Source organism: Leuciscus leuciscus (genome assembly GCF_965113295.1).
Source record: "Leuciscus leuciscus genome assembly, chromosome: 22".
NCBI classification, from domain to species: domain Eukaryota; kingdom Metazoa; phylum Chordata; class Actinopteri; order Cypriniformes; family Leuciscidae; genus Leuciscus; species Leuciscus leuciscus.
The window spans coordinates 27308904-27322775 of NC_138746.1; the positions used below are offsets into that span (position 1 = coordinate 27308904).

General features: G+C 43.9%; 1 protein-coding gene across 3 annotated transcripts in view; it reads right to left on the bottom strand.

Annotated features, from left to right (window-relative positions):
- Positions 1-13872, bottom strand: part of LOC309487005 (uncharacterized protein) — a 344782-nt gene that overhangs the window by 137302 nt on the left and 193608 nt on the right. The window contains exon 1 of one of the 3 annotated variants that reach the window (XM_082154546.1): positions 3646-7464. In XM_082154546.1, coding sequence (XP_082010672.1) covers positions 5562-6329 — 768 coding nt within the window. In that variant the 5' untranslated portion in view covers positions 6330-7464 and the 3' untranslated portion in view covers positions 3646-5561. Of the gene's footprint in view, positions 1-2738; positions 7465-13872 lie in introns of those variants that run through there. The other 2 variants (XM_082154545.1, XM_082154544.1) reach the window with 2 other exon arrangements.

Here is a 13872-nt window from a genome sequence, read left to right on the forward strand (position 1 = left end):
AGGACACTGTAAAATAAAGTGTTTCCGATTTTTGTATAAAAATATCCAAAAACCACTTGCACAGTGTTATATATTTTGTTCAATTGTGTACTTATTCTAAATATATCCAAGAATTTGTAAATTCAGAGAAATTCACAATTTTAAATAGTGTCCGTCACTTGTCGCCTGTCGATGACGTAAAATCTGCGTGGTTTCTGCTTGTACTAGGGTGACCACCCGTCCCGCTTTGCGTTGTAATTTAATTTAAATGACATGTAAAATAAAGACATGTTATTTACATTGTGATGTAATTGTGTTTTCTGGAAGGGACTAAAGAACAAAGAATTTTAATCAGCTGAAAGGCAGAATACAAATGTTTTTATTAAGTTAGATAGACATTATATAACAGTTTCAGGTTATGTTTTGGTGTTGGTAACATGTCCCACATTGTCACACACAAACTTATAATCGTCCCACATTTGGTTTGTTTATGGAAGTAGAATAATGTCAAATGTTTTTGAAATAAAAAGCCTGTTGAATTGCACTACTTGAAAAAAAATAGGCATTGCATTAACCATGCTTGCATTTTAATGCATTGTATTTTTAGGGCTTGCATTTTTATGGGCTGAAATTCAACATGGTTGAATATTTAAGCTGTGAATATTTCAATTAAAAACATTTCAAACACCTTTTCATTATTAAAAATTCAATAATCCATATTCACCTTTCATATTTCACTTCCAAAATATTCAAACTGTTTAAAAATACAACCAATAATATTCAACAGGCAATTTTCGGTCCATTTTATTTCGCTTTGCAAATTCGCTTCCACAAATTCAGTGGTTCAAATTCGACAGTAAATTCATCATTGACGTCCAGGAACTGCAGGAAAAGCAGTAGATTGCCGAGCATACTCTCTATCTGCTGTTAGTCGACCTCACCATCAGATGGTGCAAAAGCGCGTGTTGAAGACCAGCAACAGTTAGAACAAGTCATTCATTCATAAAACTCATTTACAGCAATGTAAGTGTATTTGTGATTATTATGACGGCTGTTTTATGTTAAATTCAGTGTCTTCACGGTTACTTTTCCTGTGTAGCCTACATGCATCTTTCTCTACCGTGAACGAGATAAAAATGTTATTCCCCGATGCGGATATACAGATCCAATGTTACATTTTTGAGGTTGACATATATTTCTCTTTTAGTTGCTTTTAGTTGCTTTAGTTGGTTGTTTAGTTGCCTTAACTTTATATTGTGGCGATGTGCTGCATGCAGGCTATTAGGGTTTCCCTCAATACTTAAGGATTCCCCTGCTGGACATATACAACGCTTAACGTAGCTTAATGGACTACAGTGATGTAAAAGACCAAACTCGCAGGCAAGCAGATGGACTCAGAATAACGCGCAAAGCTTAATGCTGAGCGTTTCCCAGTGATAGATTGGCATACAGATGGCTTGATGTTGGACATTCGCACATTTAGGGACCGTCTCTAAAGTGTATACGACTTTGGTATACACGTTTCTAACTCCGATAGCATGTGAATAGAACGACTTACAGTCATAAAACCAACTGTAAAGTGTTAATTTAGTGTCAGGCATAATGCGCACCCTTTGGATGTTTGATATTTATTCAAATAAATTTAAGTTTGCTATTGAAGTTAGAAACGTGTATGCCAATAGTGTATGCAACTCTAGAGACGGTCCCTAAATGTGCTAATGTCCAATATCAAGCCAATTTTTACATTTAGTAATTTAGCAGACGCTTTTATCCAAAGCGATTTACAGTTAAACTATAACAATAGGAGGACAATATGCAAGTGCTGTGACAGTTTAAGCTAATGCAATACACGTATGCATACTATATATATATATGTATGTGTTGATTTTATGCCAGTATATCACGAAACGCTCAGCATGAAACTTTGCGCGTTAAGTTCATATTCTGAGTCCATCTTCTTGCCTGTAGCCTATATAATAGCCTACAGCCTACTTCCCTAATAAGGTGCAAGATTGGTCTTTCATATCACTATCAACGGAAGGGAAATCCTTGAGTATGAGGTATTGAGGGAAACCGATTATAATCCCGTTCATGGTAGAGAAAGCTGATGACATGTAGAATACACAGGGAAAGTAACAATGAAGTTATTGAATGAAACATAAACACAGCTTTTGTGTGTTTATCATCTTTTCCGCATATACTGACACAGATAATCATTTTCATTTTATGAATGAATGTCTTCGTCAGCAACAAGCGCTTTTGCACCATCTGATGGTGAGGTCGACTAACAGCAGATGGAGAGTATGCTCGGCAATCTACTGCTTTTCCTGCAGTTCCTGGACGTCAATGTTGAATTTACTGTCGAATTTGAACCACTGAATTTGTGGAAGCGAATTTGCAAAGCGAAATAAAATGGACCGAAAATTGCCTGTTGAATATTATTGGTTGTATTTTTAAACAGTTTGAATATTTTGGAAGTGAAATATGAAAGGTGAATATGGATTATTGAATTTTTAATAATGAAAAGGTGTTTGAAATGTTTTTAATTGAAATATTCACAGCTTAAATATTCAACCATGTTGAATTTCAGCCCATAAAAATGTAAGCACTAAAAATACAATGCATTAAAATGCAAGCATGGTTAATGCAATGCCTATTTTTTTTTTCAAGTAGTGCAATTCAACAGGCTTTTTATTTCAAAAACATTTGACATTATTCTACTTCCATATTTGTTTGATTGTGGTCACCCTAGCTTGTACCAAAGAGTATAGAAGCCCAAGAGGCGAAACTCTGTTGTGTTATGGGTAACAGTCTGTAGATGGCGCTGCGGAGGCGCGTCCGCCATTATGGACTGAAAGCTGCTGAAATCGTTAGCGCCAGTCAATGGCAAAATCAATGCCTCTTCTCTCACAAAAAAAAAAAAAAAAAAAAAAAAACTCTCATACACAAATGCACACACAATAGATTGTGGTGTCTGATTAATTACTGAGATCTTGGCACCACTTCCATTTTAGTACTGTTTATAGTTCATGTGTGCACTTGCTAGATTGCACATCTTTTTTGTAGCCTACCTTTCCGCCTGTAATAGGACATTCATAGATTGTTTTTATTTTTGCCATTGAAACGTTCACTGTGTGCACTTTCACTGAAGATGTTGAAAAAACAAGTTGTTAATATTTTTGTGATATTCTATGTAAAAGATTAACTGTCTTTAGAAATGTTCATTTATAATTGTATTTATTTATTTATTTTTCCAAATCATATGGTGATGTTCACTGATTTCAAAATCAACATTTGAATAAATATCTTATTACTGTGTGTCTGCCTATATATTATTTCATGAATTTCTGTTATTCATATAACAAGGAAAATGCATAATAGAACATAAATATTGATAGATTAAAGGTTTGCAGTAATTTTATAATTGTATCTTTGCAAACCGTAAGTGGTAGGCTAATGAAGCCGATTCGGTGGGGGACATACCCTTACGAAAAAGTACTATAGGAATCTTATAGTATTTTGGGAGAAAATATTATAGTAATCTTATAGGAATACGAGCCGCTATAGTATTTCTATAGTAGTCTTATAGTCCTTCTATAGTAATATTTTGTCCCAAAATACTATTTTCCTAAGGGTAATTAGGCCATGCATAACCAACACATAAACGTAACATTTTCTGTCATTTAACGTCGGTCATCCTCATTAATGTATTTTAAATTGTTTTCATATTTAGATATGACGGCCAGAAAAAATGTAGTTATGTTAAGTTTTTGTTATGTTAAGTTGGTTCAGTGCCATTGACTCCCATTATTTTTCGGCGTTTTCCTTCAGTTTTCAGTCCATAATGGCGGCCGCGCCGTGACGTCATGGGGGCAACTGTTGCTATGGAGCGTTCTATTGAGTTTCGCCTCTTGGGCTTCTATACTCTTTGCTTGTACTGCCATGGTAACCATGGCAACAGACATGGACAACTGCGTAACGTCTAGCGGTATGCTGTTGTTATTTTGCTCTAAAACATTACGGACCATGGCAAGCAGACTTTGGGACAAAAGGAGAAATAAAACGAGGATCAATATCGGTGTGCTGTTTTCGAGATGCAGAGAACTTAACAACAAACTTCGACTTGAGAGTCGAAGAGTGGCTCTTGCATGTGCTTTATTAGACAGGTGAACAAATGTACATAAAATGAATCAATGTTATAATAGCTCAACATGATGAAATGTTAGAATATGATCAGTATGATATTCTAATGTTACTGCTAGTATCCATAGCCAACAAACTAACAAATATAATAACATTATAACTTTCAACACACTCAAATGCAGTTTAGTATGATAGTGTAGACCAAGTGAAACAGCGCTGCGTTACCTCACAATTTTAATTAGTCAAATAAACTGACCTGAATGAGTAGTAATTCAGCAATTGCAGGTAGTTCAATAGCATGAACTGTTCTCATTCCTTTATATCCCCCGGGTTAATAAAGGCCTTCTGAAGCAAAGTGATGAGTTTGTGTAAGAAAAATATTAATATTTAAAACTTTATAAAGTAAAATAACTAGCTACCGACCAAACGAACACACGGATTCCACTAAAGTCTAAAGCACAACTTTAGAAGGCCTTTATTAACCCCCCGGAGCCGTGTGGAGTTCTTTTATAATGGATGGATGCACTTTTTTTAGCTTCAAACTGATGGTTGCAATCCACTGAAAAGCTGAAATGTCAGGGTGTTTATTAAAGGGGTACTTCAGGATTTAGCATTAAGCTTTGTATTAGTAGAAAACCTGTAGTATTTTCAAATTACCGTGCTTTCCACCCTCATATCCCCCTGAGACGAGAGATTTATGTATTTTTTTGTCTGGAAAAAATTGGATTTTGTCTGGATTTTTTGGCCAGAAGCTAAAGACTACAGCCAGTAGTAGGGGCTGTCCCGCATGTTTTCAACCCGCCCATAGAGGGTGGGATCTCACTCACAGAATGTACACACAGTGTCAGCCGTCTTTCTTTGGAAGCTAAGCTAGCAGGCTCTTATTCTGTGGAGAAAGCTGAGTAGTAGGAGAAAGCTGAGTAGTAGGGGTTACCATCCTCTTTTTCCCGGAGATTTCCCGTCGAGATCGTCCAAAATGTCCTGGATTCGGCTTTTGCTTTCTGCAGTCGCCATTCATTGTTTACATGCACACCTTTTGTTTCAATCTAACTGAATTCATTCCGATTGGTGAATCTGAATGTAGTGTTTACATGAACGCTAAACAAGTAATCGGTTGATGTGCGATTTTAACATTGCTAAGAAAATTCCCGCTCCTCCGTGAGAGATACGAGACCGGCTCATCAGTAATCACGCCACCGGCCTCTCACCGTTCTCCCGCGGCCCTCAGCCTCGTCCTGCTCGCCACAGTAAACATAATGAATGGCGTGACACGCCAGCACTATAAACCCCGTGTCTCTCACAGAGCCCACTCTCATAAAGCGGACAAAAGCCGCTCGAGTGTTAGATGTAGGTCACGTGTCGGGAGGGCAGCCTTTGAACGCCATCCAGAGGGCGGGCAAAGGTGCGCTGCAACCGCCTCTTCCACGGGGGGAATGGCATTATAATGGCGGCGCCGTCAACCTGTGAGAGCGTCGAGGAGGCATGGGAAGAGACTCTCGCGGAGAATGGTGCATTCCATGATTTAGAAAGCTCATTGTGGAGCTCTGGCAGGAAAGGTACAGTCCTGGATGCGGGTGTTCGGCGGCGGCGATGTAGAAAGCAGCCGTCGAGTCTGTTCGGCGCTGGCTCTTTCGGCGGTGAGCACTCGAGGCCAAGCTGGTCAACGGCCTTAGTGAGGAGGCGCAGAAGTTCTGCATCCTCGCCGGCTCGAGTGCGGCCGGATTCCTGGACTGACGAGGAGGCGGTGACCACTCCTCGCCGTCAGAGGCCAGGATAGAGCAGCTGTCAGCGGCGGCATCCTCATTCAGCTCATCTGCTTCATCCCCTGAAGCTGCGGCGTCGCGGGCGAGTGCCGGCGGCTGCATGGCCGGAAGGGGGGGCGGAGAGGGAGAGAGAGAAGCTCGAGGGAAGGGTTCCAGCGAGCTTTTATGCGCCACATCGGTCTCCGGTGGTCTCTGGGAGCGGTGCTTCTTTCTGCGCGGCCCAGCAGAGACAGGCGGAGTGACAGCTTCGTTGAAAGCCTCAAGTCGAGCCCGCAGGGTCGACATTGAGAGCTCTTCGCACTCGGGGCAGCCGCCCGTAGAGAGGCGGATGCGGTGCGGCATTCTGGCGGGCTGAGGCGCGTGGAGGGCGCAAAGCGCCCTCATTGGGCGTGACGTCACGCAGGGCTCACTGGTAGGCTGCTGCAGTTGCCGCAGGACAGCCATTGAGCAAGCTTATACAGCCTGCTATGGTCTGCTGGCTGCCGCACTGCGTTGACAATAAATACAAAATTAAGGATAATTTTTGGCTTCAGATCTCGAGAAAAGACAACTTTACCCGTAGCGTAAGCAACTTACGCAATACGAGAGAACCTCTCGTAAGAGAACAAACTCTATGAGGCATCAGTGATATTTTTTATTTTGCCTCTAGAGGCCGCTCTCCTAATGTATAATGACAGCAGACCCTTCCCAGCCACTCCAGCAACGGATGCAATCCAGAAAATGAAATCAGCCACATTTGTGCAAGCACTTGTTTGCACATGCTTGCTTGCAGTTTGTGTTTTTCCAAATTTATTTTGTAGTAAGTAAAAAATGTGCCTTGTGGAAATGTATGGTATTGTAATGTATTGAAGTAAAAGTATACATTTTATTTAGGAAATGTAGTGGAGTAAAAGTAAAAGTTGACAGTCAGAAATATAAAAACTCAAGTAAAGTACAGATTCTCTACTGTAACAAAGTATTATTACTTCGTTACATTACACCACAGCAAAATGATCATTGCTGCAGTCTATTTTAAATTGTATTTATTTGAATTAATAATTTAAAAAAAATTGATTGAATGAATGATTCAATGATTCACTCATATTGGGCCCTATTTTAACGATCTGAAACGCAAGTATCAAGCGCGAAACGCAAGTAACTTTGTGGGCGGGTCTTGGGCGCTGTTGCTATTATACCGGCGGGATAAATGACTCTTGCGCCCGACGCAAATCTAAAATGTGTTGGTCTGAAGTAGCTTCATTATTCATAGGTGTGGTTTGGGCGTAACGTAAAATAAACCAATCAGAGCGATATCTCTTTCATACTTGCTTTAAGAGCAGGCACGTTTGTTCCATGGCGAATTGCTATTATAACGGCGGATTTGCCAGGCGCGCGCCAGCAGCGGCTCACAGCCAAGGAGACCGACGTTCTCGTCAGGGCCGTAAAAGACAGAGAAGTGACATTGGGGATGGGAGAAACCCACCCAAATTAACTTTGGTTAAACAGGCGTATGATAATTTGGGTAAATGTGTAAGCTAGATGTATGCTTTTATAATAAACTATCTATCTATCTATCTATTGTAATAATACATGATTTGCAAAAATTGTGCACACGCTACATTGATTATGGCCAAGCATGCGCCCTTAAAATAGCATATGAATAAAATGCGCAACGCACCACTGACTTTAGACTAGGTTTTTCCTGGTCAGTGGCGGAATTGTTTTCTAAACCTGCAAAATAGCATCAGGGAACGTTTGCGCCGGAATACGCCTCCTCTTTGCGCTGAACTGCCCCGGGGAGCGAGTGTATTTCCTAGTTTACCGACGTGCGTCTGTGGAGGGAAAAGTCCGCTGTGCGCGGGTGCAAAATAGGAACGATACATGCGTCGGTGTACAAAGTCAATTGCGCTGGGTGCAAGATAGGGTGCGACATATGCTATGGGTTCAACATATGATGTTTTATAAACAAAGTTCGGGAGGAGCACGTTCAAATAATCAATCCAATCTACTCGTCATCAAACAATTATGTCTACCCTAATCAGCATGACAAGAAGTATATATATATCCACACTGTCAACTCACCTAATATTCCTTGACAGTTTTCCAGCATTTGGTCCCGCCCATTTGTCGTAATGTCAGAGATCGAAGTCGAACTCTTCCCGTCTGATGACGATGCCCTCGCTGCCCAGGATCCATCGCAGTTTCCCAGCACTGCAACGAGCTCCCAGGCTCAACAGGACACCGCAGCTGAACCTCCAGCTACACCGCGAGGCCGCCGGCCTAGCCGAGCTGCTTCCCGTACCCCGAGGCGCCGTGGCTTGCCCTCACCTCCACCATCAAGATTGCCACCACCTTCTCCAGCTTCTTCCTACACTTCAGCACAACCGACCATTCCGGCAATAGAAAAATGGACAGTATTGGGATTGAGACAAGCGCTAATCAGCGCTGATGTTCATTTTTCCAGGAGAATGAATAAAGCACAATTGTACAACCTGTATGTTTCACTCCAGTCTGCTTTCCCGTCTCCAAAATCCACTCCATCTGCAAAATCCGGAAAAAAGGCACGTTCCCAGAAAACTCCTACTCCCTCTCGCGCAGGGCCTAGTTTTCCGCGAGCGTCAGGCCGCAGCAGGCCTTCTGCTAGCCTGAGCCGCGCCCCAGATTCAGCCGCCGCTGCCAGGCCCCAGTCTCCTCTCCGCTCAGCCGAGCTACAGACCGCAGCTTTCTCCAGCACGCGCCCCCCGTCTCAACGCCATTTCCTAATGAGACAGGCGGCAGTGTGAGTATGCTTCCATCAATGGCGCAGGCTCAGCCACCATATAATTTTCCTGTCTCTTTTTCCAACCTGTTCCCCTGTCCGTGGCCTGCAGCCCCACCTCCAGACTCTAGCGCGAGGCTGCCTCAGCTAGAGTCGCAGGCCCAGACACCATTTCTACCTCCCCAGCTCCCTTCCTTTCCCACTTTTTCTGTTCCTCCACAAGCTCCAGGGGTCGACCCAAGTGTGAGGTTGCCTCCACAAACGGCCCCGGCCCCGGGGTTTTTTCCTCCTAACACTTTTCCTCAAAATCGTTCTCCTTTCACTTTGTTTTCCGCAACGCCGATGCCCATCCCGCCGAATGCTACCAGCTATGGAACCGCCCCCTGTTGCCAGTAACATCAGAGCTCAGATCCTCACAGGTGTGGACATCGATTTATCTTCCCTTCTCTCTTTACTTCCTCCCTCTGTGTCAAACCGTCAAATCGACTGCAGCGATTTTGAAGTCACCCTAAAAAACCCAGTTAATAATTCATCCCGCATTCTTTCGTTCTCTGAATTTGCTATTGCTTTCAGCCGTTATAGCGAAATAATTTGTGCCGCACTACCCCACAGGAGAAGAGAGTTAAACGATTATCTCGCGATAATCGCAGAACTCGCGCTATCATACGGAGGAACCCATTTTTACACTTACCATAAATTATTCTCTGCAAAGTGCGCCGTCCGAGTAGCCCAGTGGAACCAGTGCCCTTACTGGGGCGCTCTAGACACAGAGCTACACAATAGAGTGTTCCTAGGCTGCCGTAACATATCCTGCGCGGTTTGCAGATCCGTTTCTCACTCCACCACAGCTTGTCCCTTGATTAACCCTCCTGCCCGCCCAGATCCATCACCAGCTGAAAAATCAACCAGTTACGTCCCACGGCCAGCAAACATCAATTTCAACGACTCCAATTCCAAAAGAAGAAATTTCACATCCAACAGTCAAGTTTGCAATAACTTCAACTCAGGACGTTGCACACGTCAACGCTGCCGTTATTTGCATGTTTGCAGCTATTGTGGCGGCGCTCATGCCCGCACCATATGCCCTGTTAAAAGGTCCGTAAATAAAGATTCAAAAAAGTACTTGTCGACTCCTGTGAATATTTCTCGTCTGTCTTCTGAATTGTCTCACCACCCCAACACTGATTTTACCAACTATTTACTGTCTGGTCTCGAGCACGGTTTCAAACCCGGCGTTGAAAGCCTCCCCACTCAAAGTATCATATGTGATAATCTCCAGTCCGCGCTCGCTGAAATCGAGATCAGGCTTTATGATTGGTCCTTTCAACAATCCTCCTTTCGAGTGTTTCCGCATCAGCCCCATTGGGGTGGCTACCAGAAAATTTTCAGGCAAGAAACGCTTAATAATCGATCTCTCAGCCCCACACAACTCCCCATTTCCAAGCATAAACAGCCTTATTTCTCTGGAACAATTTTCTCTTAATTTTCACACCATTGACCAAGCCATAACCTTGATTAAAGACGCAGTTACGGCGCATGGCTTGCTAAAGTCGACATCACCTCTGCTTTCAAAGTGATGCCCATTCACCCAGATTCATGGCATTTGTTCGGCGTACGCAGGCAAGAAAAATTTTACTTCGCCGTCTGTTTAATTTTTGCCTGCAAAAGCAGCCCCAAGATTTTCGACATGCTATCAGAAGCAATTTGTTGGATTCTTTCCAATAACTACTCAATACCCTACTTAATTCATCTATTAGATGATTTCCTAATCATCTCACCGCCTGACCTTGTCCCAGCCGCGCATCTTCTCACAGTCCAAAAAGTCTTCGCTGAGCTCGGGATTCCAATCGCCCAAGATAAAACTCTGGGTCCAGCCACATCCATCGAATTTCTGGGCATTCATTTGGACTCAGTTAACTTCCAGGCCTCACTACCCAAGGAGAAAATCGACAGGATTATTCTGGTCGCATCCACCCTCCTAGAAAATCCACATTGTTCCAAACGAGAGCTACTTTCTCTACTCGGCCACCTAAACTTTGCGATGCGCATCATCCCGCAAGGCCGCCCTTTCATCTCACATCTCCTCTTCCTCGCATCATCAGTGCACGCACTAGAGGACCAAATCTCCCTAACTACTTCATGTTGCAATGAGCTCAGTTTATGGATAACTTTCCTTAAACAATGGAACGGCCTGTCTTTTTTCTATAATGATCTGATTTCTCTCCCTGAGGATATCCAACTGTTTACTGACGCAGCTCCCTCCATTGGTTTCGGAGGGTATTACCAAGGCCGTTGGTTCGCGTCTACATGGCCCGCCCAGCTGTTAGACTCACCGCAGTCACTAACATCCTCAGCGCTGTTCGAATTGTATCCTCTAGTGGTAGCAGCTTTCCTGTGGGGAAAAGAATGGTCAACTAACAGCATAATGGTGCACTGCGACAACGAAGCAACTGTGCATTGCATTAATAAATGCCTCTCCTAAGACGCCTCATTTGGATCGCAGCTTGCGATCAATTCATTTTAACTGCCAAACATGTTCCAGGTTCCAGAAATCAAATAGCTGACTCTCTCTCTCGTTTTGCTTTCCAGAAATTCAGGCTGCTGGCACCAGATGCGGACCCTTTTCCAACCCCAGTACCTCACTATTCAGAGCTGATATTCCCATAAACCACCCATTGAAACCACTTCTCGATGCCTCTCTTAATTCCATTCTTCAAGCCGTTTCAACCAGCACCCTCCACTCCTACTTAACCGCATGGAAGTGTTTTCAGTCTTTTCACTTCATTTACAAGCTGCCTTTTCCAAATTTTTCTCTGCTCACCATCACTTCATTCATAACCTATCTCGATAGCATCAAGAACCTCAAAGCCGGCTCTATCAAGGGTTATCTAAGCGGAATCAAATTCTTCCACAAACTCCTTTTTGGTTCACCCTCCACAGAGATAGCAAATTCTCAGACATCAATGCTCATCAAAGGTATCCAAAAAACCCAACCCACCCGCCCAGATGCCAGGAAACCTATAACGTTAGACATACTCACTAAATGCATCTCCACCCTCCGCAGAGGTTACCATTCCACCAACACAGCCCGCACACTGGACGCAATGTTCATTTTGGCTTTTTTCGGCTTTCTAAGATGCTCAGAACTCACCATCACTTCCAGCTTCAACCCAAAAATCCACCCCACAACAACAGATCTATCAGTGCTAGACAACGAAACCATCTCCTACTTCATTAAGCAAAGTAAGACAGATCAAACCAGGAAAGGCCATTTCATTTATATCTTCAATCTCCCATCACCAATCCAACCATACCAAACTCTCTCAGCCTACTTGCTTTTCAGGAATTCACAGTCCAAATCCCCTTCTGACCCACTTTTCGCAGACGACTCCAACCGCCCTGTTACACGTTTCTGGTTCCAAAAACACCTTCAATCCGTTTTGCTCCTTTCAGGCATCCCAGCAGACCACTTTTCCAGCCACTCTTTTCGCATAGGCGCAGCAACAACAGCTGCTCAAAAAGGCCTCTCTCAGCAGCAGATCCAATCACTTGGCCGTTGGTCATCGGAAGCCTTCAAAAGTTACATCCGCTCAAACCGCTTCCATATCAAAGAAGCCCAACGAACCCTCATCAGCTAAATTCTTTACAACTCCTCATTCACGTTGAAGCAAGTCTTTCCCAAACACCACAGCAGCATCATCTTCCTCCATTAGGAACCCATTTTTCCACCCAACTGGCTCTAGTTAGTTAAAAGCAAGTTAATCAAGTCTACCTCAGCTAATCTACTCCACTCCCGCAGAAGTTCTGTCACTCTGTCCAAACTTATTCCACTTCTGCAGCAGTGTCTTCTATTCCGCTCCCGCAGGAGCTCCATTACTCCATCTAAACTTGCTCCACTGCCGCAGCAGTGTCATCTACTCCGCTCCCACAGGAGCTCAGTTTCTATGTCCAAAATCGGTTTGGATATTTAAAAAGCAAGTCAAAGCAAGTTTGCTCCACTGCCGCAGCAGTGTCATCTTCTCCGCTCCCACAGGAGCTCCATTACTCCATCTAAACTTGCTCCACTGCCGCAGCAGTGTCATCTTCTCCGCTCCCGCAGGAGCTCCATTACTCCATCTAAACTTGCTCCACTGCCGCAGCAGTGTCATCTACTCCGCTCCCACAGGAGCTCCATTACTCCATCTAAACTTGCTCCACTGCCGCAGCAGTGTCATCTTCTCCGCTCCCGCAGGAGCTCCATTACTCCATCCAAACTTGCTCCACTGCCGCAGCAGTGTCATCTACTCCGCTCCCGCAGGAGCTCAGTTCTATGTCCAAATTGGTTCAGATATTTAAAAGCAAGTCGAAGCAAGTTTGGTCCACTGCCGCAGCAGTGTCATCCACTCCGCTCCCGCAGGAGCTCCATTTCTCCGTCCAAACTCGTCCACTGCCGCAGCAGTGTCATCTACTCTGCTCCCGCAGGAGCTTAGTTCCGTGTCCAAATAATTTGGATATTTTAAAGCTTTGAAAGCAAGTTTGGTCTACTGCAGCAGCAACATCTCCTCCTCTACCGCAGGAGTTCCGTTCCCCGTAGCAGTGTTTACTTTCCCGTCCTTTTGCTACCAGCTAGCTGGATAGCAAGCCAAAATAAATTTGATCCACTGCCGCAGCAGTGTCATTTCTAGAGCTAGTTCTCCATCAACTTGCTTTCACTGCAGTGGTTATTCCTTTTTACTCCACTTCCGCAGAAGTACATCACATATGACCATCCCTAGCCTACCACCTTAGAGGCACACCCTTCCGACGCCATGCTAGCTTTGCACTCTGCAAGTTTTGGGGGGGGGCACCAACATCATGGCGGCTGTCCGGCTTTTATTTGCAGCTTTTGGGGGGAGTACTCTGGGTTCGGGCCGAATACCGAGCCCGGAGCCCTCTCCTCGGACAGCACGCCAAATACGCATTTATTCTATCTAACTTATTTGTAAGTGTGAACTAGTGAAATGATGTTTTATAAACAAAGTTCGGGAGGAGCACGTTCAAATAATCAATCCAATCTACTCGTCATCAAACAATTATGTCTACCCTAATCAGCATGACAAGAAGTATATATATATCCACACTGTCAACTCACCTAATATTCCTTGACAGTTTTCCAGCATCCCTCCACCACCCCGACTCCTCACTCTTGGCTTAATCTTTTACAGCCAGGAATACGGGGGGGGAGTACTCTGGGTTCGGGCCGAATACCGAGCCCGGAGCCTTCTCCTCGGA